This window comes from Gopherus flavomarginatus, chromosome 3 (genome assembly GCF_025201925.1).
Source record: "Gopherus flavomarginatus isolate rGopFla2 chromosome 3, rGopFla2.mat.asm, whole genome shotgun sequence".
NCBI lineage: Eukaryota > Metazoa > Chordata > Testudines > Testudinidae > Gopherus > Gopherus flavomarginatus.
Window position 1 is genome coordinate 261573608 of NC_066619.1, and position 24784 is coordinate 261598391.

A 24784-nucleotide genomic window follows, 5' to 3' on the forward strand; every position below is an offset into this window, starting at 1 on the left:
TGCACTCTACTGAAGTGTGATTTCTAAATGCACTAATGTGTTATGCATTAATTGGCCCATGTCGAACTTTCTGGTGTGCACTAAAGTGTGCTTTAATGTAGAACTTTTTCAAATTGGACTATGTTAAAGTACAATAGAGAACCTTTAATACAAAGACCAGATACCATGCATCACATTAGCATGCTTGGAAATCATTCTCTGTAGAACACGTTACCCCACCGTGTAGCTAAACCCTCAGCCTATCTTTGACTGCTGAAGAGGAATCTTGTTGCAAAAAACATAACCTTCCTCTTCCTTTAATTGGAAACTACTCAAAAAATGGACCCAGTAATGCTGCTACTGAGACTACTGACAAAACTCTGCCTCTTGCTGAGGTTAGAGTTCATTTTTTCCCCTACCCTTCACCACAATAGCCATTACTAAGGCTACGTTGTAGTCACAGGTATTTTTAATAAAAATCATGGACAGGTCATGAGCAATAAACAAGAAGTCACTGCTCTGTGACCTGTCCACTGAAATACCTGTGACTAAATCTTACCTGCTGGGAGGGGTGCGCTCCTGAAGACTGCTGCTGGGGTGGGGAGGTAACATGGGATGATGCCTCTTCTAGGGGGGACAACCCGGGCCCTGCTGCAGTTGGGGTGGCCTGGGGCCCCCTGCCACTGCTGGAGTGGGGAGTGGTCCGTGGTCCCACTGCTGCTGCTGATCCGGGCAGTGAGGGGCCTGCAACCCTGCCCCTGTTGGTCCGGACGCTGACGCCGCTGGTCTGGGCAGGCGGTAGCCCGGGGCCTCACCACCACTGGGCCTGGACTGCTGCTTCAGGGCAATGCCAGGAACCAGCTGCCCGGGGCTGCCAGAGCAGCGGCCAGTGTGGCTGGCCCTGGGCTTCCCCAGCTGCTGGGGTGGTCCTGGGGTTAGCCCGCACCAGTGCTGCAAAGTTCACAAAGGTCACGGAAAGTCACAGAAGCTGTGACCTCTGTGAATGATTCGCAGCCTTAGCCTTTACCCGAGCTGAACAGCCATCGCATTGACAGTAGAAAAATGTGCACAAGCATATGTAGGATTGGGCCTATTGTGTAGATATTAATGTAATATTTGCTGTGATAACTTGAATGTTATAGACACCTGTCTGTGATTTCTTTGTATTTAATGTTGTTACAAGCAGCACCTGAGATTACTAAATTGTGAAAGCTTTAGAGAGGGTAAACATCATTTTTCCTCTCTTTTTTTTTCCCAGTTGTTTTTTGTATATTTGACAGCAATTTGTGTCTGATCACTTTGACTGTCTCTCCTGTAGACACAGTTTCCCCTTTTGATTGTTTGGGCAGCAATATTTTTTTTTATTTTATTTTTCATTATGAGATTGTGATTGTGACACCACAAATCCTGGCTGGGGAACACAAGGGCAGGTATAACACCTGACATGGGATTTCTGCTTGACTGGGGATGTGGCAGTTGACCCAAAAGAGGAGGGACACAGTATCTAATAAGAACAATGAGGAGTCTATCTAATAAGTGCTCTGGTGACTTAAAAAGGGGGATCCATTTGTGCTGGATCATCTGTGGTAGTTTTAAAGTATACACAGCTCTGATAGTGATTGCTGAGAGTGTTAAACCTTCTGAGATTACAATCTACCCTTGCCCAGCTGCTCACTGAGCAGATGAGAGCTGCAGTAGGCATTCCCTTAAGTAACATTAATTGGATATCTTGGGTTTGTTTTTATATAGTCTCTGCTGAAAGGGTTGGGAACAGTGGAGTTGGTGGAAGAGCGGTCGCTCACAGGAACCTGGGACATAAACACTTTGGAGCGATGGAAATGGAAATCAGCACAACATATAAGCAAAGGTGGGTGGGAAACTAGATTTTGTTTCCTTTTTTCAAGCCCCAAGCTGTTGATAGGATGTTGCTGGTATTTTTGTTGGATGTTGCAACTCAAGAAACAGTCTCACTGAGTAGATTGAAATGACCTAAAAGAGTTGTTATAGGTCGGGTTGGTAGCACAGCCTATTATTAAATTTGCCTAACATTTCCCATTATAAGACCCTGTTTTCAATGCTTAAAACTTTGCCAAACTTTAACTGTTTGTGTGAAACTTTATATATTGAGAGTCTGCCTCAGGCTAAATGTTCTTCATAAATTTCAGCCAAAATGATTCCACTATTTCTGAGAATGAGGCTAGGGGAAAATATGTAGTTTTATGCGTGATAAAAATGATGGTGACCTCATCTTTGAGAAGTTCAGCCAGCCTCCTACTTTAGAGCAGGAACTTGAAATTTGACAGATGAGTGGCTTTTGAAGGATATCCCTTTTGCCAGGCCTGTGAAAATCTGCCCACATTTGGCCAAACACTGCAGATTGGACATGCTTGGGAGACTTGCTAAAACTTGGCAGCTAAATTCCCCATACATTCCATCTGTACTGAGCATGCTCCTATCTGGGGCGGAGCAGGATTTTCTCTGCAATTGCTACTCTGGGCTGCTGTGAACCAGGCTGGATCCAGGCATTGGTACTAAGAGCAGCAAAACTGTCTTTTCTGTGCTCTCAGTGACTCTCCTACTGGGCCCAGGCACCATGGAGGAGGAAGCAACCTGATTCAAAAGCAGAGGGTGATAAGAGCTAGTCCTTGGAGGAAAGGTGCAGGAGTAGATTGGGACAAGGATTCTCAGGGGAGGGTGGGATACTGGAACAGGAGGCTGGCCGGGGAGGATATAAGGGAAAGGAAAACTATGGGATGGGAGAGTGGCAAAATTGAGGTTAGCTGGGCAAGGAGACTGTGACAGGGAGCCAATGGAGTGAGGGGAGACAGATCTAATCGGGAGCCAGGGTATGGGAAAAGAACTGGGATTGGCTGGGCAAAGAGACTGGGACATGGAGCCAAGGGAGCCCGATGCTGAGACTGGAGGAGGAGCCCGAGGAGGGAAGCTGGGAGCCAATGGAGACAAGGAATGTGGGTGCGGTAGGGAGTGACTGGAAGCCGGGAGAGACAGTACAGACAAGGAAATGAAAGGGGGGAAATGGGACTAACTGGGCAAAGAGGTGGGAGAAGGAGCTGGGGGAGTTGTAGTAGAACTGGAAATGGTTGGGCAAGGAGACTGAGACAGGAATGAGGAACCTGTAGAGACTGGAAGCCCACAAGAACAGAACTGGGATAAGAAGCTGGGTGAGAAGGAGACAGAACTGGGACAGGGATGGTGCAGAAGGGATCAAACTTTGGGGGGAAAGGGTAAAAGAGCACAGCCCCCTTGAGATCCTGGAATAGAACTCAAGATTCTTGAGTTTTACCATTCTTTTGATGTCAGCAGATGACTGAGAAACCCCCAGGCAAAGTGTCCATCCATGTTGATGACTCACATCAGTGTCAATATGACGCCACGTGACGGAAATTCTCTTTTTTTCACTTGGTTGTTTTAAGAACCTAGGATATCTTACCCCAGGAAACCCTATGTTAAAAGATCATTATTAAGGTTGCAAAGTCAAGCATTCAGGAGCTAGGAAACGCTGAAATATGGTTGCCCATGCAATCTTAATTCAGCCCCGTTATGAGAATACATTACAATATAGTCTTTAATTACATGGTCATGTACTATTTTTTCCACAGGACACCATCCTTATAGCCCAGGATGGGCGTCCTCTGGAATGAGTCACGGTTCTGTAGTAAAGGAGGCTGTTTTCTGTAGGACCCCTTCCTCCTTTGTTGCAGGAGTTGGAACGTGCGTCGTGAATGAGGCAGGGGATTGCAGGAAGAGAAAGGACAGCCTTATGATTAAGGCAGTTGAATGTTGCTCTAGAGAACTGGATTCTGTCCCTGACACAGAGTTCCTATGTGATGCTAGACAAGTCACTTAAATCAAAGTTTTCAGCTGTAGTCACTAATGGTATGTTCCTCATTTTTCGGGTGCCTGATTTGAGACTGGGACCTGATTTCCAAAAGTAAAGCATTTACATCTGCAGCTGAAGTCAATGGGAGCTGTACTTTGAACATAGAAATACTATATAATGCTAAGTGCTCTGAAAAATCAGGTCCAGGTGTCTCAAATTAGGCATGCAAAGTTGGGGTACTTGACCTTAATCTCAGGGTTTCTCAGTTTCCCATCTGTAAAAATGGAGATAATACCCCTCCCCCCTTATCTCAAAGGGGTGTTGAGAAGATAATAATGTTTTTGAAGCACTTAGATACTGTAGTGATGTGCACCATAGGAAAGCCAATGAGCAGGGTTTGTATAATGCAGTAAATGAGGCCTGGAGCCACATACTGAACAATGGAAATAAAACAAAATATTGAATAGTTGCTCCTTATGTGAGCACTGTCCATTCTGTGCACCTATCTCCGTAGGTGCAGTCTTGGACAGAGGACTGGATTGTCAGTGTTCTGCACTGAGCGTCCTTGACTCTAGAATGTCTTTCCCTTGGATGTTCATTGGAGTGTGTCTGAGGCATCTATCACAGTAACACTCAAACCCTAGTTGGTGCATTTGTTTACTTTTTACCATAATTCATATAAGGGGTGGTTAGAAATCCAGATCAGAAAAGTCCCCACAGACTTTGGGGAAGTTGAGTTCTGTATCCAAACTGTGTGGTTTGGACTAATTTCAAGTTCGTTTGTGGTTGTGTATTTGTTGTGTTGCACAGAGGCTCGGGTGGTGGTATTTTACTTTGTTTCTGACCACTGTTGCGTTTTTTACCTTTTTTTAAGCATCTTACTCTATTTGTGGTTCTGAGTTTTGAGTTATGGTTTAAGGTACACAGAAGTTGCAGTAGTTAATATTGAATGTTAATATAAAAAAAGAGAGTTTCTTGAATTGTAATCTTTGCCAAGCCACTGACTGCATGACCTTGAGAAATGTAGGCAAACATAGGTAAGATACTAAGAGCTCGTCTACACTTAAAATGCTACAGTGTCACAGCTGTGCTGCTGTAGCGCTTCAATGTAGACTCTCCTGTTGGCATAGGTAATCCACCTCCCAGAAAGGTAGTAGCTAGGTCAACAGAAGAATCCTTCCATCGATCTAGTTCTGTCTATACTGGAGATTAGGTTGGCTTAACTACATGCTCAGGGATGTGGATTTTTCACACTCCTGAGTGACGTAGTGAAGCAGATTTAATTTTTTAGTGTATACCAGGTTTAAGTGAACTGCAGAGCCACCTCAGTAAAGCAGCAGTTTTGGAATATTAAGTGTTGGATTTTTCTCTCCATTAGCCTAGACACTCTGGAAATGTGCACCTTTTTTTCTGCCTGAGTGTATCATTAGGGTGGGACTAGTATCAGTAGCATGAGGCAGAGAGTGAAAGGTGGATAATTTACAGTATATTTTAAAATTATGAATGTGTGTTCCTTAGAGTTATAGGTGCAGCTGTTTAAATTAGAAAAGAAAATTTGTTCAAACATAAGTGATCAAAAATGTTGAGACAGCAAAATACTATGTGCATTTGATTTGAAATAGTTTTTCAGAATAAATGACAAATCATAAACACCTGCCTATTTGCATTTTATAGGGCTCTCCTGTAATACAAAGAAGACCATGGAAAACTCTACTGTGACTATTCACCCAAAGGAAATTAGGACCTTTTTTGTGTACTTTCAAGGTCAATGAAAGTTTGTAGAGTATTCCTGGGCCAACTGTTGAACAACCTGCTGTTGGGTTTTTTTTGTTGTTTTTTTTTTTTAAATAAAGCAACCGTTTTGAGAACTATTTTCCTAGTATTGTAAATGGAAGGAATAATTATTCTGTAATAAACTGTAAAACTTGGTTACATCATCAAAATTAGTTGCTGATTCATTTGCTTCTTTTTAAAGGAAATGACCCCTTACTTTCTTAGGTCAGCTATTTAATACATGCTTTTCTTGACACTGAAAGTGTTTAGCTTGAAAATAGAAAAAAAGAGGAAAAGATCTATCTGACTATGACTCAATCTATAGTGCAGTACAAATGTATCAGCCAGGACATGAAACTGGGAGGCTGTGGCTGTATTTCTTTGCATTGTTAAATCCATTTCAGTTCTATCTATTTTTAAATTTTTAAAATGGTGGGCTTTGCCTGGATTATTTAGTCTCTTGTTCTCATAAAGAATGTAAAGCTACAGTTGCCTGCCAATTTCAGACATGTGCACTGATTGTGAGAAATGTCCATTAATAATTATATTGAGAAGGAGTTACATATGAAGGATTACATTTAGGGTTATAGAAGTGTTAGTTACAAATAGTAAGAACTGCATTTATTTAAGGTAACCTATTTTTAAAAAAACACACACACTGTTGTGCTTTATTAGCTAAAGAAATGCTCATCATCGTAGAGAATTGGATTTTTTAAAACAAAATGAAATATGTTTCTCTATTATCTGCTCAATTCTAATTAATGAAGCGCTATGGTGCCTCATTGTGCTATCATATACACCTGTGTAGACATGCTGAATGAAATGGAGTTACTCCAAATTTAAACCCATGTCACTGAGATCAGAATCAGATCTGTCATTTTTAGTATTTTGAATTGCATCAGAAACTGTGAATTCTGCTTGCTGCAGAATGGTGCTAAATATTGCATGCTGTCTCCCTGCCTAGAGGGAGAAAAAAGGGAAAGAAGAACATAGAGCAAACGGGATTAATGTGGCCTATTGCTTCAAAAGTAATGCTAGTATTGAACGTTCAGTTTCTTTGTATTGCCTCTGCTTAATAGTACCAGTAGTCACAGCTAGCTTTCACATAACACCTCATTGAGGTCTTAGATAATAATGAAAATACTGTTATATTTTTCATAGATTAATAGATTCTAAGGCTAGAAGAGACCAGTGTGATCATCTAGTCTGACCTCCTGTATAGTTACTACTGAGGGAATTCTGCACCACTGCACACATGCAGAATTCATGTCCCCTGCAGATTTCTTTGCTTCCTCACAGAAAAATGACTTCTGACAGGGAAGCAAAGGGAGATTGCAAAAGAAGTCATGTGACCCTCCCCATCAGTGTGGGCATGTCGTTCTGAGTGCCTAGAGCAGCCAGTGGGAAGGTTAATCACTGTGGAATCCCCCCTGCACCTGAACCACCCCAGTGGAGCCCCCTGTACCCAGACCCCCACCTCACTGAGCCCCAGCCAGCTGCACCTGGACTCCCACCCCACCAAGCCCCACTCCCCCATCACCCAGACACACACACCCCAATGAGCCCCACACGCCCAGACTTCCCCCTGCTGAGCCAAACCACCTTTACCTGGACCCCCCTGCAGAGTCCCAATCCCCCTGCACCCAGAACCCCCGAACGACCTCTTTGTATCTAGATCCTCCATGCACCTGGAACCTCCCATTGAGCTTTCCACACCCAGATTGCCCCATACAGAACCCTCTCACCCCACACCTGGCTCCCCCACACACACTAAGTCTCTCCGCACTTGGATTCTGCCAGGCTGAGTCTGCCTGCCTGCACCTAGATCAGGGACCAGGGCTGGGCATGTGTGCAAGACTCTGTCCCTCTTACTTGCTATCTTGGTGGGCCTGGTGTGGAGAGGCAGGGTGTTTCTGAGGAGACTCGGCACTTGCACTTTGTCAGTGTTGGGTGCAGCCTCACCGCCAAGTATATGTCTGGAGGCAGGAGGAGGAAGGGGGCTGCAGGGTGATCTCTGACCTCCATACAACCAGGGGCTTATGCTCCCCATTGCAATGCCGGAGCCTCCACATTTATTTATTGACAAATAAAATATGCAGAGTTTTGCAGAATTTTAAAATATTGTGAGCAGAATTTTTATTTTTTGATGCAGAATTTCTTAATTTTTTGCACAGAATGCCCTCGGGAGTACTGTATAGCACAGGCCATAGAACTTCCCCAAAATAACTCATAGAGCAGATCTTATAGAAAAACATCCAATCTTCATTTTAAAATTGTCACTGATGGAGAATCCACCATAACCCTTGGTAAATTCTTCCAATGATGAATTATTCTTACTGTCTTTATGCCTGATATCCAGGCTGAAATTGTCTAGCTTCAACTTCCAGCCATTGGGTCATGTTATACCTTTCTCTGCTAGATTGAAGAGCCTCTTATTAAATATTTGTTCCCCATGTAGGTACTTACAGACTGTAATTAAGTCACCCCTTAGCTTTCTATTTGTTAAGCTAAATAGATTGAGCTTGAGTCTGTCACTATAAGGCATGTTTCTTCTTCAGGTGGTTGTTCCTGTCAGCAGTGTGCTCACCAGCCAGAAGATTTTCCCTTAGCAGTGTTTGTAGGGTCGGCCTGGGCACCCCCTGGAGTGGCGCCTTCATGGCGCCCAATATAAGGCCCTGCCGACTCTCTATCCTCTCAGTTCCTTGTTAACTGCCGGTGCTAGCTGGAACTTCACTCGCCTCTGTAGCAAGTGCTTTAGCAGTGTCTGATAGCATACCGTGTAGTTTCTCAGTTAGTTGATAGTCCTTTATAGTAGTAGTTGGTTTGCCCCCCAAAAAAACGTTTCCCCTCCTGGGGTATGCCCGGGTTTCCAGGGTTTATTCATTGCTAATAATTTAACAACTGTCCGTATCAGACACATAGTTAATATATATATACAGAGCATCTTATCTCAGGTCAATCTGTCAGTCTACTAAAACCGACTGCCTCCTCAGTCTGTTAGTTCCCATGGCCTGAAGATTCTATAGCAAGGGTCGACAAACTCCCCCCACTCCACACCCCATGAGTCCTCTTCCCCCCCATCTCGGTAACATCCCTTATAGAGCCCTCCCATGCTACACCCCATAGAGTCCTCCTCCCCTACTTCGGTAACATCCCTTATAGAGCCTCTCCCCACCCTCCAGTGCCCCACTCAATGAATCTTCCCACCCCATCTTGGTAACATCCCTTACTATGTACAAACATTTAATGAATGTGGATTTCCACAATGAGAATGACACTGGACTTTAATGCCATTGTAAAGAACGGTGACTAGCTGCACTGTTCACATTTAATCAAAGAGGGAGTGGAAAGGGGGTAAGTTTGGTTTAATTATGATGGTATGTTTATGATGGTATATTTATAATAGTAAGCAAGCTTTAATGTTTTATTTCCACTAAAATGTATCTTTATTAAATAGAGTTTATTTGAATATATCTGAATGGTTAATTTCGTGAGCATTCATGGCCCGCCATACAATTTCCATACCCAGATGTGGCCCTAAGGCCAAAAAGTTTGCCCACCCCTGTCCTAAAGCCACAGTAGCACCGCATCTCCTTTCTTCTAATTTTTTTAGCGCAAATTTATTCATCTGTGTGTGTGTGTGTGTGTGTGTGTGTGTGTGTGTGTGTGTGTGTGTGTGTGTGTGAGAGAGAGAGAATTAACAACTTTCTATGAGCTTTTTAGCAGGTCTCCTTAGATGCAATGGATATCTAAAGTATATTTTCTGTATTATTGAAGTTATTCTTGTTACTTAGAGGAATTACATCCTTTTCATTTTCTTGCGGTTCTTGTTGCTGTATTATATTATCTCTTCTGTGAGCTAAGTCTGATCTTGCAGATAACATTTGCAAATGTCTTCAATTTTGTCTATACACTTTCAGTCTGTTTTTCCTCTATAGACTTGTTTTTCACTTTTTCTTATTAAGTCTGTATTCACATCTTTGTGTGTTTTCTTTCTAAAATGTGCAATAGTTGTTGATGAAGTTCAGCAAATTAGCAAATTCTCACTGCTTTTTCCAGATTTAGATATGGTTCTTGTAACAGTCTTTCCCCCTCTCCCCTGCACTGATATCTTTTGTACCCATTGCAATTTGATCTCTTAGTCTTACCATTGACTCAGACAGAGTCCGGAAATTACACATCTGGACTTCTTGTCTTTAGATCAGTGAAAAATGATTCAAAGTCTCTTCCTCCATTTGATTTCTTGAGTGAAACTGAAGTCAGACAAGTGTTTGTCTAATTTGTTCATAAAAAGCTGCAATGATGGAGATTTCACAACCTTCCTAGGTAATTTGTTCCAGTGCTTAACTACCCTGACAGGAGGTTTATCCTGATGTCCAACCTAAAACTCCCTTAATGCGATTTAAACCCACTGTTCTTGTCCTGTCCCCAGTGACTATGGAGAACATTTATCACCCTGGTCTTTATAACAACCTTTTATGTACTTGAAGATTTATGTCCCCCTCAGTCTTCTCTAGAGTAACCAAACCCAATATTTTCAATCTTCCATCATAGGTCATGTTTTCTAGACCTTTCATCATTTTTGTTGCTCTCCTCTGGACTTTCTCCAATTTGCCCACATCTTTCCTGAAATGTGGTGCCCAGAACTGGACACAATACTCTAGTAGAGTGGAAGAATTACCCTTCTTCAGTTAGTGTCCCTATGGGTCCTCCACTGTAGGTGTGTCTGCACCCCTGTGCTGCTGATCGGAGAACTTTGGTAGCTGTCCCACCCACGCATGCACTGCTCCCCACCAGCCATCAGGTTAGACAGTGTGCATGGGCATTCCCTCTTCAGTTCCTTCTCTACCATCCCTGGCTAGAGATGGAGCTAAGAGCTGTCTGTTCATGGATCCATTAATTCTATTTAGTTTTGTAAATTTTTCATTTCTCTTGAAGCATTTTACTTTTATATTTTTTTTGTTGGCCATACCAGAAGAAGAAAGAAAGAGAGAGAAAAAGAAAGGGTATGCCTTCCACCAACCCCCTTGGACAAAGATATCTCTGGGCTTCAAAAAGTGCCTCAGCTGAAAGGAATCTATCCCAGTGACTGATGGACACTCGCAGTGCGTTCGCTGATTGGGAGAGAAGCACCAACCTCACCTCGGTCTATCTTGCGGGTTGATACTGTGTGCTTGAACCAGGAGTGGCCTGCTCTGATGAGGTCCAGCAGGTCCTCCTGGACAGCAAAAGCCTTCCACCAGAGCAACCTACCTGGCTAAATAGATGAGGTTCTCCCACTGGGCGTCTGAGCATAGCATCTTTCCATCGCGCTCCTCCTTACAATCTATCTTAGATTACCTGCTTCATCTTAAGAACTAGCGACTGGCCCTCTCTTCCATTAGAGTGTACCTTTCGGCCATCTCCGCTTTCCACCTGCCAATCCAAGGTCAGACAGTGTTTTCGCATGACATCTCTAGCAGATTCTTGAGAGGTTCTTCCCACTGGTCCGGGCTCCTATCCCACAATGGGACCTTAACTTGGTTCTTTCTAGGATCGTGGGCCCGCCCTTTGAGCCTATGTGTTCCTGCTCCCTTTCCCACCTGCCATGGAAGGTCACTTTCCTTGTGGCTGTAACATCAATGAGACGAGTGTGGGAGATTAAATCCCTGACATTGGAGCCACCGTATATGGTGTTCTACAAGGACAAAGTCCAACTGCAAGCCCATTTGGCCTTTCTGCCAAAAGTGGTGTCTTCCTTCCATGTCAACCAGGGCATCTTCCTCCCAGTGCTTTGTCCCAAGCCACACACCACTAGTGAGGAAAGAAGGCTGCACACCTGGACGTCAGACATGCCCTGGTGTTTTACCTGCAGTGTACCAAACCTTTCCGCCAGGGGCAGCTCTAGACATTTTCCAGCCCCAAGCACAGAGGGTCCCCTGGTCCCGTGGCTTCAGTGGACCTCCCGCAGGCATGCCTGCGGAAGGTCTGCTGGTCCCGTGGCTTCGGCGGAGCCTCCGGTCCCGTGGCTTTGGTGGACCCTGGAAGGTCCACCAAAGCCGCAGGACCAGCGGACCCTCCACAGGCAAGCCACCGAAGGGAGCCTGCCTGCCACCCTCACAGAGACCGGCAGAGCAGCCCCCACGGCTTGCCGCCCCAGGCACGCGCTTGTAGCGCTGATGCCTGGAGCCGCCCCTGCCTTCTGCAGGTCAACCCAGCTCTTCATTGTGACAGTGGACAGGATGAAGGGCCTTCCGATGTACTCGCAGAGGGTTTCCAACTGGATCACCTCCTGCATCCAGGCCTGTTACAAGCTGGCACAGGTCCCACCGCCACCGTTCATGAGGGCCCATTCGACCAGAGCCTGGGCGTCTTCGGCAGCCTTCCTCATGCACATTCCCTTCCAGAACATTTGCAGAGCAGCAATGTGGTCTTCGGTTCACACGTTCCCGATGCATTACACAGTCACTCAGCAGACCAGAGATGACGCTGGGTTTGGCAGAGTGTTGTTGCAATCTGCACATCCATGAATTCCTACCCGCCTCCACTGGTACTGCTTGGGAGTCACCTATTATGGAAGCAACATGAGCAAGCACTCGAACAAGAAAAGACAGTTACCTGTTCCATAACTGGTGTTCTTCGAGATGTGTTGGTCATGTCCATTCCATAACCCGCCATCCTTCCCCTGCCCATCAGAGTTTCTGGCAAGAAGGAACTGAGGGTAGGGGGAGCCAGTGGCGCCCCTTATACTGAGACCAGTGCACACCACTCCAGAGGGCACTAGAGCCAGTCCCCTACGGATACCACTGAGGGAAAAACTTCTGGCACCAGTGCATGTGGCAAGCGCACACCTAATATGGAATGGACGTGAACAATAAATCTCGAAGAACACCAGTTACAGAAAAGGCATCTGTCTTTTTATTTCTATCCTTTGTTTCCTATCTTTTAACCAGTTACCAATCCATAAAAGGATCTTCCCTCTTATCCCCTGACAGCTTACTTTGCTTAAGAGTTTCTTAAGTGAATTGTTGTTTATACTTGCCCTCCGCCATTGCTATTGTCAGTGGGGCTGCACTGGTGCAGTACGACGACACTGGAATGTGTAGTAAATAAAGTAATGAATGGTTAATGTCAGCCATATGCATGTTCATCTCTTCCTCAGATTCAGACAGAATTCTTTAGAAAAAACAGATGCATGAGGTTAATAAAATGGATGAAGTGTACTAGGAGAGGGACGAAGCAGCTGAGAGAAATTCATCTTTATCAAGTGCTTCCAAAGGAGTGACAGTCAAGAAACTGACTTGAAAATGGGACACTTACATGCGTGGAAACTCAGCGCTGTGTTCATACTCTAGGAAGAAAACAAGAGACTGCTAATGTTCATTATTAAGGGGCAAGCAGTTAGGCTTCATTTAAAAAACAATGTTCAGCAATTCAGACAGATTGGGCTGGGTTTTGAAAGCGAAGAATGTGTCATTGTAATTCAAGAGATGTGTTAGAATAAAGTTGTTTTGCTTTCAAATGTTATGAAGTAACTACAGCAGAGGGAACAGGAAGTTAAGTTTTACATCTGACACATTCTCTCTCACTGACTTTCAATTGAGAGGCACTTTAATAATCCTGAGTGATGACCACAATTATCTTGAAACTCATCCTTTTGACAGAGTGCTTTGGCTACTTGGGTAAGTTCTTTGAAGTTTTTGGGGGGTTGGGATTTGGTGCAGTTGGTATATCTGTAATTCTCTAGGGTTAATCAAAAAAATCATCTTGGTTTTAAAAACCCAAAAACTAATGCCCAAAGTATGTATAGATCAATTAAAACATATGTAGCTGCTGTGCAAGCCCCCCAAATAGATTTCCATGCGTGCATGTTTGGGAGAACATTACTCAGGTTTTTATAGTGCAGAAGACAAAATTATTGTTTGTGCTGAATCCAAGCTACCATTGGCAAAATACCATGCGATTAGAAGAAGTTGCTGAAAGAGCATTAGCCCCAAAATGTCTTAGAGGAAATCCAAAGATTAAAAAATACATTGTACTAATTCCAAAATGACATCACCAGATTAATAATCATGAATTTACTTCATTTAAAATTAGACCTTTATAATAAGTTCTTCATTGGGATTAACTCTCAGTGTAAAATTTTAAAATATTGTGGAGACTTTCTTCCAGAACAAATAGCTACTGAAATACAATACAGTTTAGTTTTTGTATCACAGCTTTCATACAAACTGTATTGCAAAAAGCTGAACGGCGTTAAATATTATAGTAATAGCACTAAATAGTAAAACAGAAGAAGAGAGAAATTAAGATATTTAGATAAGAGAAAAAAAGATTTTTTCTTATGTGTTTTTAACAAAAGAGAGAAGAAACCTGTCTTATACAATAACAGTAATATTAAAAACAAAAAAACCTAAAACGTATTTGCTCATAACCCTTGAATTAATGTGATATATGCCATGCTACTTTAGCAACCCAATAATCTTACTATTTAAATATTCTTCCCTTCCTTCCCCCGCTCCCCCTCCATTTTTTTGATGTTTATTCACCAACATGTTCTATCTTGGTCATTCTGTATTTCAGTTCTAATATCTTTCAGGTGGATAGTACATTTTTACCCAGTATTTAAAGTGCCATTCAAACCAATGATACGATGCACAAGTTTTAAATAATAATAAAGGCAAGAGCTGCTTTTTCTGAAAGAGAATATATTGTAAAGTAGAAAAGGGGGAAATCAATGCTTTCTTGTGGGTGTGCTCTTAAATCTTACTAAAATTTCAAGTGAACTTTTCAAGTCTTGGGGCTGATGCTGCTGTTACTGTATTAAAAATGGGAATGTTGCCATTGATTTCAGTGGGATTGGAATTGGACCTTCATGGTAGGACTATAAATGATCTAGATGGATTAAATAAATAGCTTGTGTGAGCCACATTGTGAAAAGAAAGGAGGAGAAAATTTCTTATAACTTCTCTAGGTGAGAAGAAAGCATATCAGTTCAAAAGAAGAAGAAAAACCAGGTTGACACTTTCCAAAGGGATTGCACAGCTCTGATAAAACATGACCAATGTCTTTAAGAAATTAGTATCAGGAAATTAGTTTTTGTAGTTTTTCCCCCCATACTAATTTCCCCCTACCATTACTCACATCTTCTTGTCAACTGTTTGAAATGGACCACACTGATTACGTTGGCCTCATTATCACTACAAAAGTGATTTTTCCTCCTTTGGTATTCTACAGTGGAGAATAGCCCACTTCCACTTTAATTGAATTGTCTCATTAGCACTGACCCCCGCACACACTTGGTAAGGCAACTCCCATCTTTTCATGTATTGTGTATATATACCTGCCTACTGTATTTTCCACTCCAAGCATCTGATGAAGTGGGGTTTAGCCCACAAAAGCTTATGCCCAAATAAATGCGTTCGTCTCTAAGGTGCCACAAGTACTCCTCATTGTTTTTGCTAATACAGATTAACATGGCTACCACTCTGAAACCTGTCACCATTCAAAGGGACAGTTCATTTTAATATGATCAAAGTGTGACCCTTCTTGGGGTTCCCAGGACTGTGAGCCACTTTATTACCTCCCTGCCTCAGCAAGAGAAAGACTTGCTGGTGCTTAACGGGGTGTCAGCACCCTGACACCATCAACCTGTTAATCACCCAACCAATTTCCTCAGGGCTCAGCCAGCCCTCACTTTGCCTGGCAGCTTAACAATAGATGCATGCATGCACCCCAGCTACTGTGAAAGCATCCCTTGTCCTATCCAGATCCTGTCACTGGCACACTGAGAAATTATCAGGTAAACTATCCCCGAAAGAACACGTTAGTCCGTTGGGTTTAACAGAGGTCAGCTCCAGTGTAACATAACAGCACCAAGATATAGTTATAGTGAAAACAATCACACCTTTATTATCAAAAGCTGAAATTTAAGAGAGAGTGACTAAGGATAACAAATGGAAACCAAAATGGTTACATATAAAACAAAAAGTATAACACCCTTCTTAGATTCTAAACTTAACTTCTACAGGCTAAAATCCTTGTCTAAAGTATTTCTCACCTAGAGCAATCTCCCAGAGTCATCAACCAACAGGGCTCGGAATCCACCTTGCATGAATGCAAAAAGCACTGTGCTTTTGCCTTCTTATATCCCTAAAGTTCATTGGTTCGTCCCCAGAGTCAGGCTGATGGCCCGTGGTTTATTCCCTGGGGTGCAGATACCACATTGTCTTCACAGCCTCATCCTGTCCTATACAAATGGACTTTTACTAAGTTGGCTTACAATGCTTATTTTACGTGTGAACCAAAGCAGACAGGTGAGTATTATCTCCTCATCTGACAAAACCTTTTTGTGAACCCTGCCTGAGATAGAGACTCAAAAACATATGTTCATTACTTATTCACGATTCCTTAAATATCAGCCGTACCTACATCTTGCAAAAACAAGTTTTTATTAGATACCTCACTTGACCCTTTTTGGTTTTGGTTACCATGACAGCAGTGTGTTGGGTTTAGTGAGTTTGTCAGGCCTGTCAAGGGTTGCTGTTACAGAACAGTGAACCCTTTGCCAGTTGGCACTGAGGTGTTCTCAGGATCACACTAAGGTGTTTGTACTTATTCAGGGGAAAACAGGAGTGACGAAATTTTAAAAAGTGAGGGTGTTGTCATAAAATAGGCTCCATAATGCCATAAATTATTATTTATTACTGTGCTGTTTTACTATGCCTGCGCTAAACTTAAAGTTATTTGGTTTTTGTCGATAGCAAATGGTACCAATGAATTAACAATCAGTCAGACACCATCAGAAATTAAGGTATCCACTGGAATGTCAGCTGAAATTACCTGTTCCTGGAAAAACAATGAGATGGTTCAGCGGTTTAGAGTAACCTGGAAAATAGAACATCTCACCTGTAAAGAGGGCACCAACAGAGAGCTATCATCAAAACTTTACTACACAGCCAATGCCACACACAAGGATAAGACAGTGTTAAAGATTGAAGCTGTGAAAAAAAACGACACTGGAACTTACTTCTGTGAGATAACGACTGAAATACCTTTCATGAAAAAAGGGCTGGGAAATGGAACAACTCTGATTGTTGAAGAGAAAGGTAAACAAGCAGTCGACATAAATTGTTCTATAGAGATGCTACTTCATTTGTCCCCCTGAAGATTTTTTAGTCAGAAATGTGTTACTTACCCTTTTTCTCCCTTAAAGGTTATAAAACCAATGATCTGACAAAAAAAGCAGGGAATAAGAGCACCCGTGTCCTTATTCTGGTTATGACACTAACTTCTGTAGCCTTGGGCAATTCACTTAACCTCTCTGCTTTAGTTTCCTCAGCAGTAAAATGTTTGTTTACTGACATCACATGATTGCTGAGAGGATTCATTAGACTATCATTTATAGCACCCTTAGTTCTGCTGAGTGCTTCACAGAAGACGTAGAATGACACAGTGAAGCCTGGAAGAGCTTACAGCCTATAATTTAGATGAGGCAGTGAATGAGGATGAGAAATGCTAGGGAGAGAGGTGGAGTGAGGAAGGGAAACGGTTCCATCACTACAGTCACCCTGTTACTCAGGTTAGTCATGAGCTCACCCCAGTGGTAGTGTTTTTATCATTTATTATGTTTTATTAATTTATAAAACCAAGCAAAATTAGGCGATACAATAGTGGGTATTTTTGATTCGCTGATGGCAAGCATTGCAGTGATCATCAAATGGTCTACACACCTGCAATATTTTATCATTTTATTGTATAATTGCAAAATATTAATAATTTTTATTTTAGGGCCCAAAACTGCAAACATTTAAGCATGCGTGTAACTTTGTTTACGGGTTGTCCTATTGAAGGGATTATTCACATGAGCAAAATCACACACGTTTAAGTGTTTGTGGGATCTAATATTTACTAGGTTTGAACCTAGCCATTGAGGCAATAGGACACACACATATCTAAAAACCTAACAAGGTCTTATATATTGTGCTTTCAGTAATAAGTAACTTGAGTTGAAATGTTTGATTGCAGAAGCTGGATCAATGGAAAACTATCATTTTATGGCAATTCTAGCCATCTTTCCTTTCCTAATATCAGGCAGCTGTTTCTATCTCTGTTACAAAAAGCAGCAGAACTCAGAAAACTCTGGTAAGTGGCACTGCATTTTTACATATACTCCATAACAGCAAAATGCTGTCTCAGAGTATGTGTGCACCTTAAAAAGCAGCACTAGGAGAGGAACTGCATGGTACAACTGTTGTGCCTCTATTTCTGGCTCTTCATGGATACTCCAAGCAATTTATTATGAGGCATGGGCCATGTGTATTTGCATGGACCCTTCTTATGCACCCACAATCACTATGCACCCTCCTTTGCTTGAATTACTCATAATCCTGGAAAGAGTTAATGTGTCTCTACAACGTGCTGCCACATATGGACCCTGCAAATCTGAGCTGTATGGTGTATAAAAAGGACCGCAAAAGTTTGGTGTCTGGGCACCCTTCACTAGCACACAGTAGGTCTACACACTTCTTTGCATTCCATGTAGACCAATGAAACATCAGTCCCCATCAGTCTACCCTCACAAAGCACTGATGTGACTCCAGAAATGTGTAATAAACAAAATAATGGCTCTACTTTGTATTTATGTCACATAAATGTGTTCCATCCACCTTCAGTTCCAGAGAGGAGGACCCATGAGGAACGGACACTTCAGTTTACTGAATTGGATGAAGGAAATGAGGTAAATGAAGCAGAGGAGAGAAAGCTGTCTTCATCAAACTCATCAGAATGGGTAAGCAATTTACAGCAGGGGTCGGCCTACAGGAAGTGGGCTCTGAAGTGAGGTATTCATGGAGGTTCAATTGAGCAGACAGAATTTAACTGGGGAACAGGAAGTTGCTGTTATTTAGTACAGTCCAGTAAAACCATGAAAAAAATGAAATGCATTGTCAATAAGATCAAGGCAAACTTGCTTAATTTTATTTAAAACTGTGCACGTTGGGAAGGCCGTATCATACTGTTCCCCCAGAAATGCTATAACATGCCACAGCATAGTCCCCCATTGCTACTGCAGCCATGGTTAGCAGCTTCAGTGTACTTGACATTGTGGGGAAAGCACAGAACACAAGTATGTATGTCAAGTAAGCAAGAGGAGTAAGGAGGCTATACCATATTGTACTCAGAAGGTTCAGCTCCTCACTGGTGCTGGAGTAACACCCAGTGTAGCTAGGAACTGAAAAAGTTGGCTTTACACTGTCTTTCTGCTCCTCCCTTTGGTCCTGGTTCAGCTCAAGGCACCATTCATGCAGCTGGAGATCACTGAAGTGCAGTAGCTCTCAGCCATGCCCCTTTTCCCTGGCTATGCCTAGGTCATCCCTACGTTGGGGTAGCATAAAACCAGTTATACCTGCCTCCAGACTCCGCTGTTCTGGGGAGAGCCCATGAAGCTGGTTAAGCCATCTTCATGGGTCTTTGTACTGCCATCAGGGCCCAGATCTGGCCCAGAGTCAGCAGTAAAGGTGTCAGTAAAAATTCATAGCTGTGTCTGATTTCCATTTGTTTGGAAGTTATTCACCTAACCCTAAGCACACTAGCTGTAGCAGGATAACAATGTGTGTGAGGTTAGCACTTAAATAAAGCCCCTGACATCATCAAAACACTGTATAAATCTTAACCTAGGTATTGTGAGAATTTATTATTTAACAGATTGGGATATTGAGACACAGAGGACCAAATTCAACTCTAGCAGACACGGTTTCCATTGAAATCAGTGGGAGTTTCACAGCCTTACACTCAATGTAACCCAGAGTGGTTAGGTAAAGTGCCAAAGGCCACAGAGGTGGTTATAGACAGAGCTGCTGATGTTAAAATACAGAATTTCTTGGCTTCTCACCTCATGTTCAGTCTCACATTAGTGTTGTTGTTACCACTACTGAAAATCCACTGGTAATTGCCATGGATGGCACAAATGGTCAGGACGAGTAATCTTTCTGACCTCTCGAGGTCCTTTTCAGTTCTGTGATTCTATGATTAAAGAGTTTATTTTGTAATACTACAGGAAATATCAAAATAATTTTTGCACTGTTGTCGTAGCCATGTTGGTCCCAGTATATTAGTGAGACAAGGTAGATGAGACAAGGTTGGTCCAGTAAAAGATATTACCCCAGTTAAAGATGAACTGTTGGCAGCAGGAGAAAAAAAACTTCTGTAGTGATAATCGAGATAGCCCATTTAAGACGGTTTGACAAGATACTTAACATGGGGGAAATAGATTCAATGTGTGTAATGACTCAGCCATTCCCAGTTTCTATTTAAGCCTAAATTGATAGTATCTAGTTTGCATATCAATTCAAGTTCAGCAGTTTCTCGCTGGAGTCTGTTTTTGAAGCTTTTCTGTTGCAAAATTGCCACCTTTACATCTGTTACTGAATGGCCTGAGAGGTTGAAATGTTCTCCTACTGGTTTTTGAATGTTATGATTCCTGATGTCAGATTTGTGTCCATTTATTTTTTGCATAGAGACTGTCCAGTTTGGTCAATTTACATGGCAGAGGGGCATTGCTGGCACATGATGGCATATATCACATCGGTGAGCCCCTGATGGCGTGGCTGACGTGATTAGGTCCTATAATGGTGTCACTTGAATAGATATGTGGACAGAGTTGGTTGGCATCGGGCTTTGTTGCAAGGATAGGTTCCTGGGTTAGTTTTTTTGTTCTGTGGTGTGTGGTTACTGGTGAGTATTTGCTATCTTGATTATCACTACAAAAGTTTTTTTTCTCCTGCTGACAACAGTTCATCTTAATTAATTATTCTCTTAGAGTTGGTTGGGCAACGCCTATCTTTTCGTGTTCTCTGTATGTATATATATATCTCCTCACTATGTTTCCATTCTATGTGTCCGATGAAGTGGGCTGTAGCCCACGAAAGCTTATGCTCAAATAAATTTGTTAATCTCTAAGGTGCCACAAGTACTCCTGTTCTTTTTACCTCAGTTAAAATATTTTTTTAAAAAATCTATTAATTTCATTTAAAATATAAAAGTAGACCTCTTATTATGCTGGATAGCTCTGTTACTTGTTAATATTTGATGATGACATGAGAAAAATTGTTTTGAGAATGAGAAGGCAAGCATCAAAGCTAGGGTGCAAAGCGATCAGTTCACTGCTAGCTATTAGCTGCAATGGACTCGCATGAACAACAAGAGTCATCCAGAAGATGTGTGAATTTAATTATGAAAGATCTATTGTTGTTGCTGTTTTATAACTAAATGGCTGTTAACCGCAGTCACCTCGTCATGTATCTTTTAAATTCTAATACAGATTATGATATTTTTTATAAGAATTGTGATCTTTCAATTCCAAGACTACCTTGTTATTAGTTGGATCAGGTGACAAGTGTCACAAAGTTTGCAGCAGTTGTTTAGAAAGTTTTTTGCTTGCTTTAAATGAGGTTTTGCTATTTTTTTCCTAGGTTGCATTAAGTACCTTTTCTGGAGACAGCAAGCGTCATGCTGCTGCAACCTAAGTTTATTCATGTCTGAATCCACATCTTACGTTCAGTGCAAATCTATCTGCCATCTCTAATTTACGTTCTTACAAAGTGGATGCCTTGTGGCTGTGAGCACCACAGTTTCTACTTGTTTAGATATCATAGGCAGTAGCAGTTGTTTTCTGCCTCTTGGGGAGAAAGGATGATCATGTGGCTGAAGAAAAGGGCTGGGAATCCAGGCTTGGGTCATATTATTGGCTCTGTCACAGATTTCCTACTGCAAATCACTTCATCTATCTGGGCCTCAGTTTCTCTTCTGTAAAAATAGGGATGATAATACTTTCCTTTAAGCGGTATTGTGAGGACAAACTAAAAAATATTCAATTCTTGATGTGCATTATCACACTATTGTGTACAGCACAAGGCTGAGAATTTTGGGAGAGTCAACGAGATGATTCTGTGGTAAATACCCCAGGCATAACAGAAGATTGTGCTGTGGGCATGCACATGTATGTGGGTTTTCGGGGAGATGTTTAGGTCTCTCAGCATTTTGTTGCAGATCTCATCTAAAGACCTCAAAGATTTTACCCACAAATACTTATGAAATGAAAATCGGATCATTTTGTATAGCTCCGAATTGCACCTAGATAGCACAGTAACTGGACACTAGATAGATTACATCGAAAACAGCAGCTAAAGGAAACAGCACTGTGGTTTTGTACGTAAACCCATGTATAGCGGGGACATTACAGGACTTGAAAGGTCATGATGGTAGAAAACCAAGCCCAGTTCTGGTGCCATTTAAATAGGAATGGACCTGAACTAAAAGTCAGGATCAACCACCGCAAATTTTGTGGATTCAGATCCAAATGAGAACTTTGCATCTTGGGTCTTGCTATAATGGGATAAATGAAACCCCTGGTTCCAAACATGTGGAAAACTTTGCATTTGAATCCAAATATTGTGGTTTGGGCTTATTTCTAAATGTAGAACTCTATGACTTTTGAGATGGGTCAAATCAGGTTCCTTCTCTGTTCCTTGAGTCCTATTCTAGGTGACGTGTTAGATAATTATTCAGCTTAAAACACATTTTAATAGTATAACTTAATTTGATGGGAGTTTTCTTTGGTTTTCAAGGCTATTTCCACACTTTATGAGTCCCTTGATTATTTTGCAATGAAGCAAGATGAAGATAAAGATCAAGACGACAAACACTCTGTCACTTTTGCATCAAATGCAGAAGATTAGTAAATCTCATGACTAACAGCAGCAGCTGGGAAATCTAGAAGATTTGAGGAAAACAGCAAGGACCTTCAATCCACTTTGACATTCCAGATTTGAAAGTTCATGTAATTAATGAGAGACAGATAAAACTGGCAAGGCCACTGATTACAATAGCATAATTTGCTTCTTGATCTCCCAGTGTGCAACTGAAATGCAGTGAAGTGTGTTTGCTTCTCCCTGGCACACCATTGTGACAGTGAGGCGAGTATGGTACGAGAAGTAAGGTTGGTTCAAAATAATGGAGAAAAGTATTTTTGATATTGACTTTCATGCAAAATTCCTGGAGTCTTTTTTTGTTGCTGTTTAAAAAGTTTGATATCTCCCTGTTTACCTGGGGATTTATTGTCATGTAGTGGTTTCTCTACCCCTAGTTCCCACTTCCTAGTGTGCAGGAGTAAACATAATGATGTGCAATCATACTGTGAGCATTTGCCAAACTCAGTACCATTGAACCATTAAAAGCGTTGCTTCAGGCAATGGACAATACATGATGGTTTACAGGAAGGTGGAGAAAAACCCCACACTGATAATCACCCAGATAGTTGGGCAATACTGTGCATAGGATGAAATCCTTCCTGACCACTAAGGGGGATCACCAGATGCACTGAAGCTTGAGATTTCATTACCCTATCTTAGCGTGAGTGAGTTTGCAGGGCAGCATGACATCCTATATAGAATATGACAGTTAATGTATTAAGGAAGCTAGCTAGAGCCTTTCTCCTACGTATGCTAAATATTATCTCACAGTTTAAATATTATACATAATAAAAGCTAATTATAACCCACTTTGTGGGGATAAGATTTGGGGTGCTGCAGGTTTTCTCCCACTCCAACAACCTCAAAAATGAGCACTGAAAAATTGTCCAAAAACTAAACACAAGATTAAAAACTGACTTCCTAAGGAGGCAAACATTAACAGCAAACAAACGCAGCGGCTAATATTTTAGGCTTATTGAAAACAAGAGAAGGTGACTGAAACATCAGCATGTTTGTGTAGCAATCTTTTTTGTCTGCTGTTAAGGTTCATTCTGTGGACAGATGGCCAATGGATTATTTTCCCAACAGTGGGCACAGGTAAGCAAACTTCATCATTACGTAAGAGATTGCTGATCCAGACAGTCCTGGAGGGTGCCAGCAAACACACTGGCTTTTCCAAACTGTCCAGGAATGGCTCTGACTCTAAATGTTATTCTGTATCTTTTCAGTGAATATGGAATGGGTTCCAAGTATTTTCTGTGTGTAGCTAAATGTGTTAAGTGAGAGAGACAGTGTGTCAATTGGCAACAGTGCATCTCTCTGTCTATCAGTAAATCTAAATCTATCTGTATTTAACTTGTATGTAAATAAAATCAGATTTTCTTTCTCTTTTTGTTAAATTGAAATCATTTAAACCACAAGCCTCAGCGTTTCTCATCATGATATTAATTATTACAGGCTTGTTCCCTCTAATGCAGGATAAAACCCTCATAAAAGTGTCATGAAGCATCTTTGTGACTGGTAACATTTCAGAGTGGGACAGATTTCTGTGGGCTTGTCCTAGGAGTGGAAGTCCACTGTTTTGTTTGCTCATTATTTTATATTTATTCTTTGTTCTACAGTGTTATCTCAGTGTTTGAAGTAGCAGTTAATTTGCTGTGGAAAATTGATGAGTGGAAGCTCTACATTTACAATGTCATGCTGCAGAATCCACTGGAAATTGTACATAGGTTGCACGAGGAGAGAGCGGAGCAGGGAGGAACATTTTAACACATCTGTGTATTGCTGATGACACACACAGTGGCTATATAAACCACACAGATTTGAGGAGCAAAAAATAGAAATCTGACATTTCATGAGCTCCAAAAACAGTTCTCTACCAGTTGAGCTAAAATATATTTCCCTTAGCTGGTAGTAACAGTATGTCTCTTATTCTTTCCATGATCAATCTCTTTCTCTCTCTCTCACTCACAAAGAGAGAGAGAGAGAGAGACGGAGAGAGCACCAATACCTTAGAAAGGGGAAGGGGTAAAATGAAATTACATTGCTCACAGATCTGCAGTTCCGGGCTGAAATGTCCTGTCCAGTATTTGGGAAGTAGCATCGTTGAAAATGCCTGTTGGCCTAGTCAGGGTGAGGATGTCAGTAGTCTGGAGATCAGTTTTATATCAGGCTCAATCCATGGATGGACAAGAATTTAGGAGACGTATACAATTGGTAGAGCTGAAGGTAACTTTAATATCAAGTCTTAGCACTTGATCCAGGAAGCTCCCAATAATGCAACAGAGGTAAGCAATAAGTGGTTAGCCACAAATCTGTTTTTCCCATCTGCCAGTGGTAGGCCTGCATTTAAAATACTTCGAGGAGATGCACTGTAGCCAAGAAGGCCAAAGAGATGTTGTGGCTACATACTTAAGAATGAAGGGGCATGCTCTGAGCCGCAGGTCAGCAGCATGTCTGGGAA

General features: G+C 41.9%; 2 protein-coding genes across 5 annotated transcripts in view; both read left to right on the forward strand.

The window, feature by feature from the left end:
* Positions 1 to 5659, forward strand: part of MAN2B2 (mannosidase alpha class 2B member 2) — a 65016-nt gene extending 59357 nt beyond the window's left edge. For all 3 annotated transcript variants that reach the window (XM_050947440.1, XM_050947439.1, XM_050947441.1), the window contains 2 exons: positions 1729 to 1846; positions 5495 to 5659. In XM_050947440.1, coding sequence (XP_050803397.1) covers positions 1729 to 1846; positions 5495 to 5592 — 216 coding nt within the window. In that variant the 3' untranslated portion in view covers positions 5593 to 5659. The remainder of the gene's footprint in view (positions 1 to 1728; positions 1847 to 5494) is intronic.
* Positions 5660 to 13150: 7491 nt separating this feature from the next.
* LOC127048319 (uncharacterized) lies at positions 13151 to 23693 on the forward strand. Of its 2 annotated transcripts, XM_050948053.1 has the most exons (5): positions 13151 to 13254; positions 16336 to 16680; positions 17600 to 17716; positions 18247 to 18362; positions 22198 to 23693. In XM_050948053.1, the coding sequence occupies exons 1-5, from the start codon at positions 13200 to 13202 to the stop codon at positions 22306 to 22308; spliced, it is 744 nt and encodes a 247-aa protein (XP_050804010.1). In that variant the 5' UTR covers positions 13151 to 13199; the 3' UTR covers positions 22309 to 23693. The 2 variants fall into 2 exon arrangements, with proteins under 2 accessions (XP_050804010.1, XP_050804011.1); XM_050948054.1 differs by lacking the exon at positions 17600 to 17716.
* The last annotated feature ends 1091 nt before the right edge of the window (positions 23694 to 24784 follow it).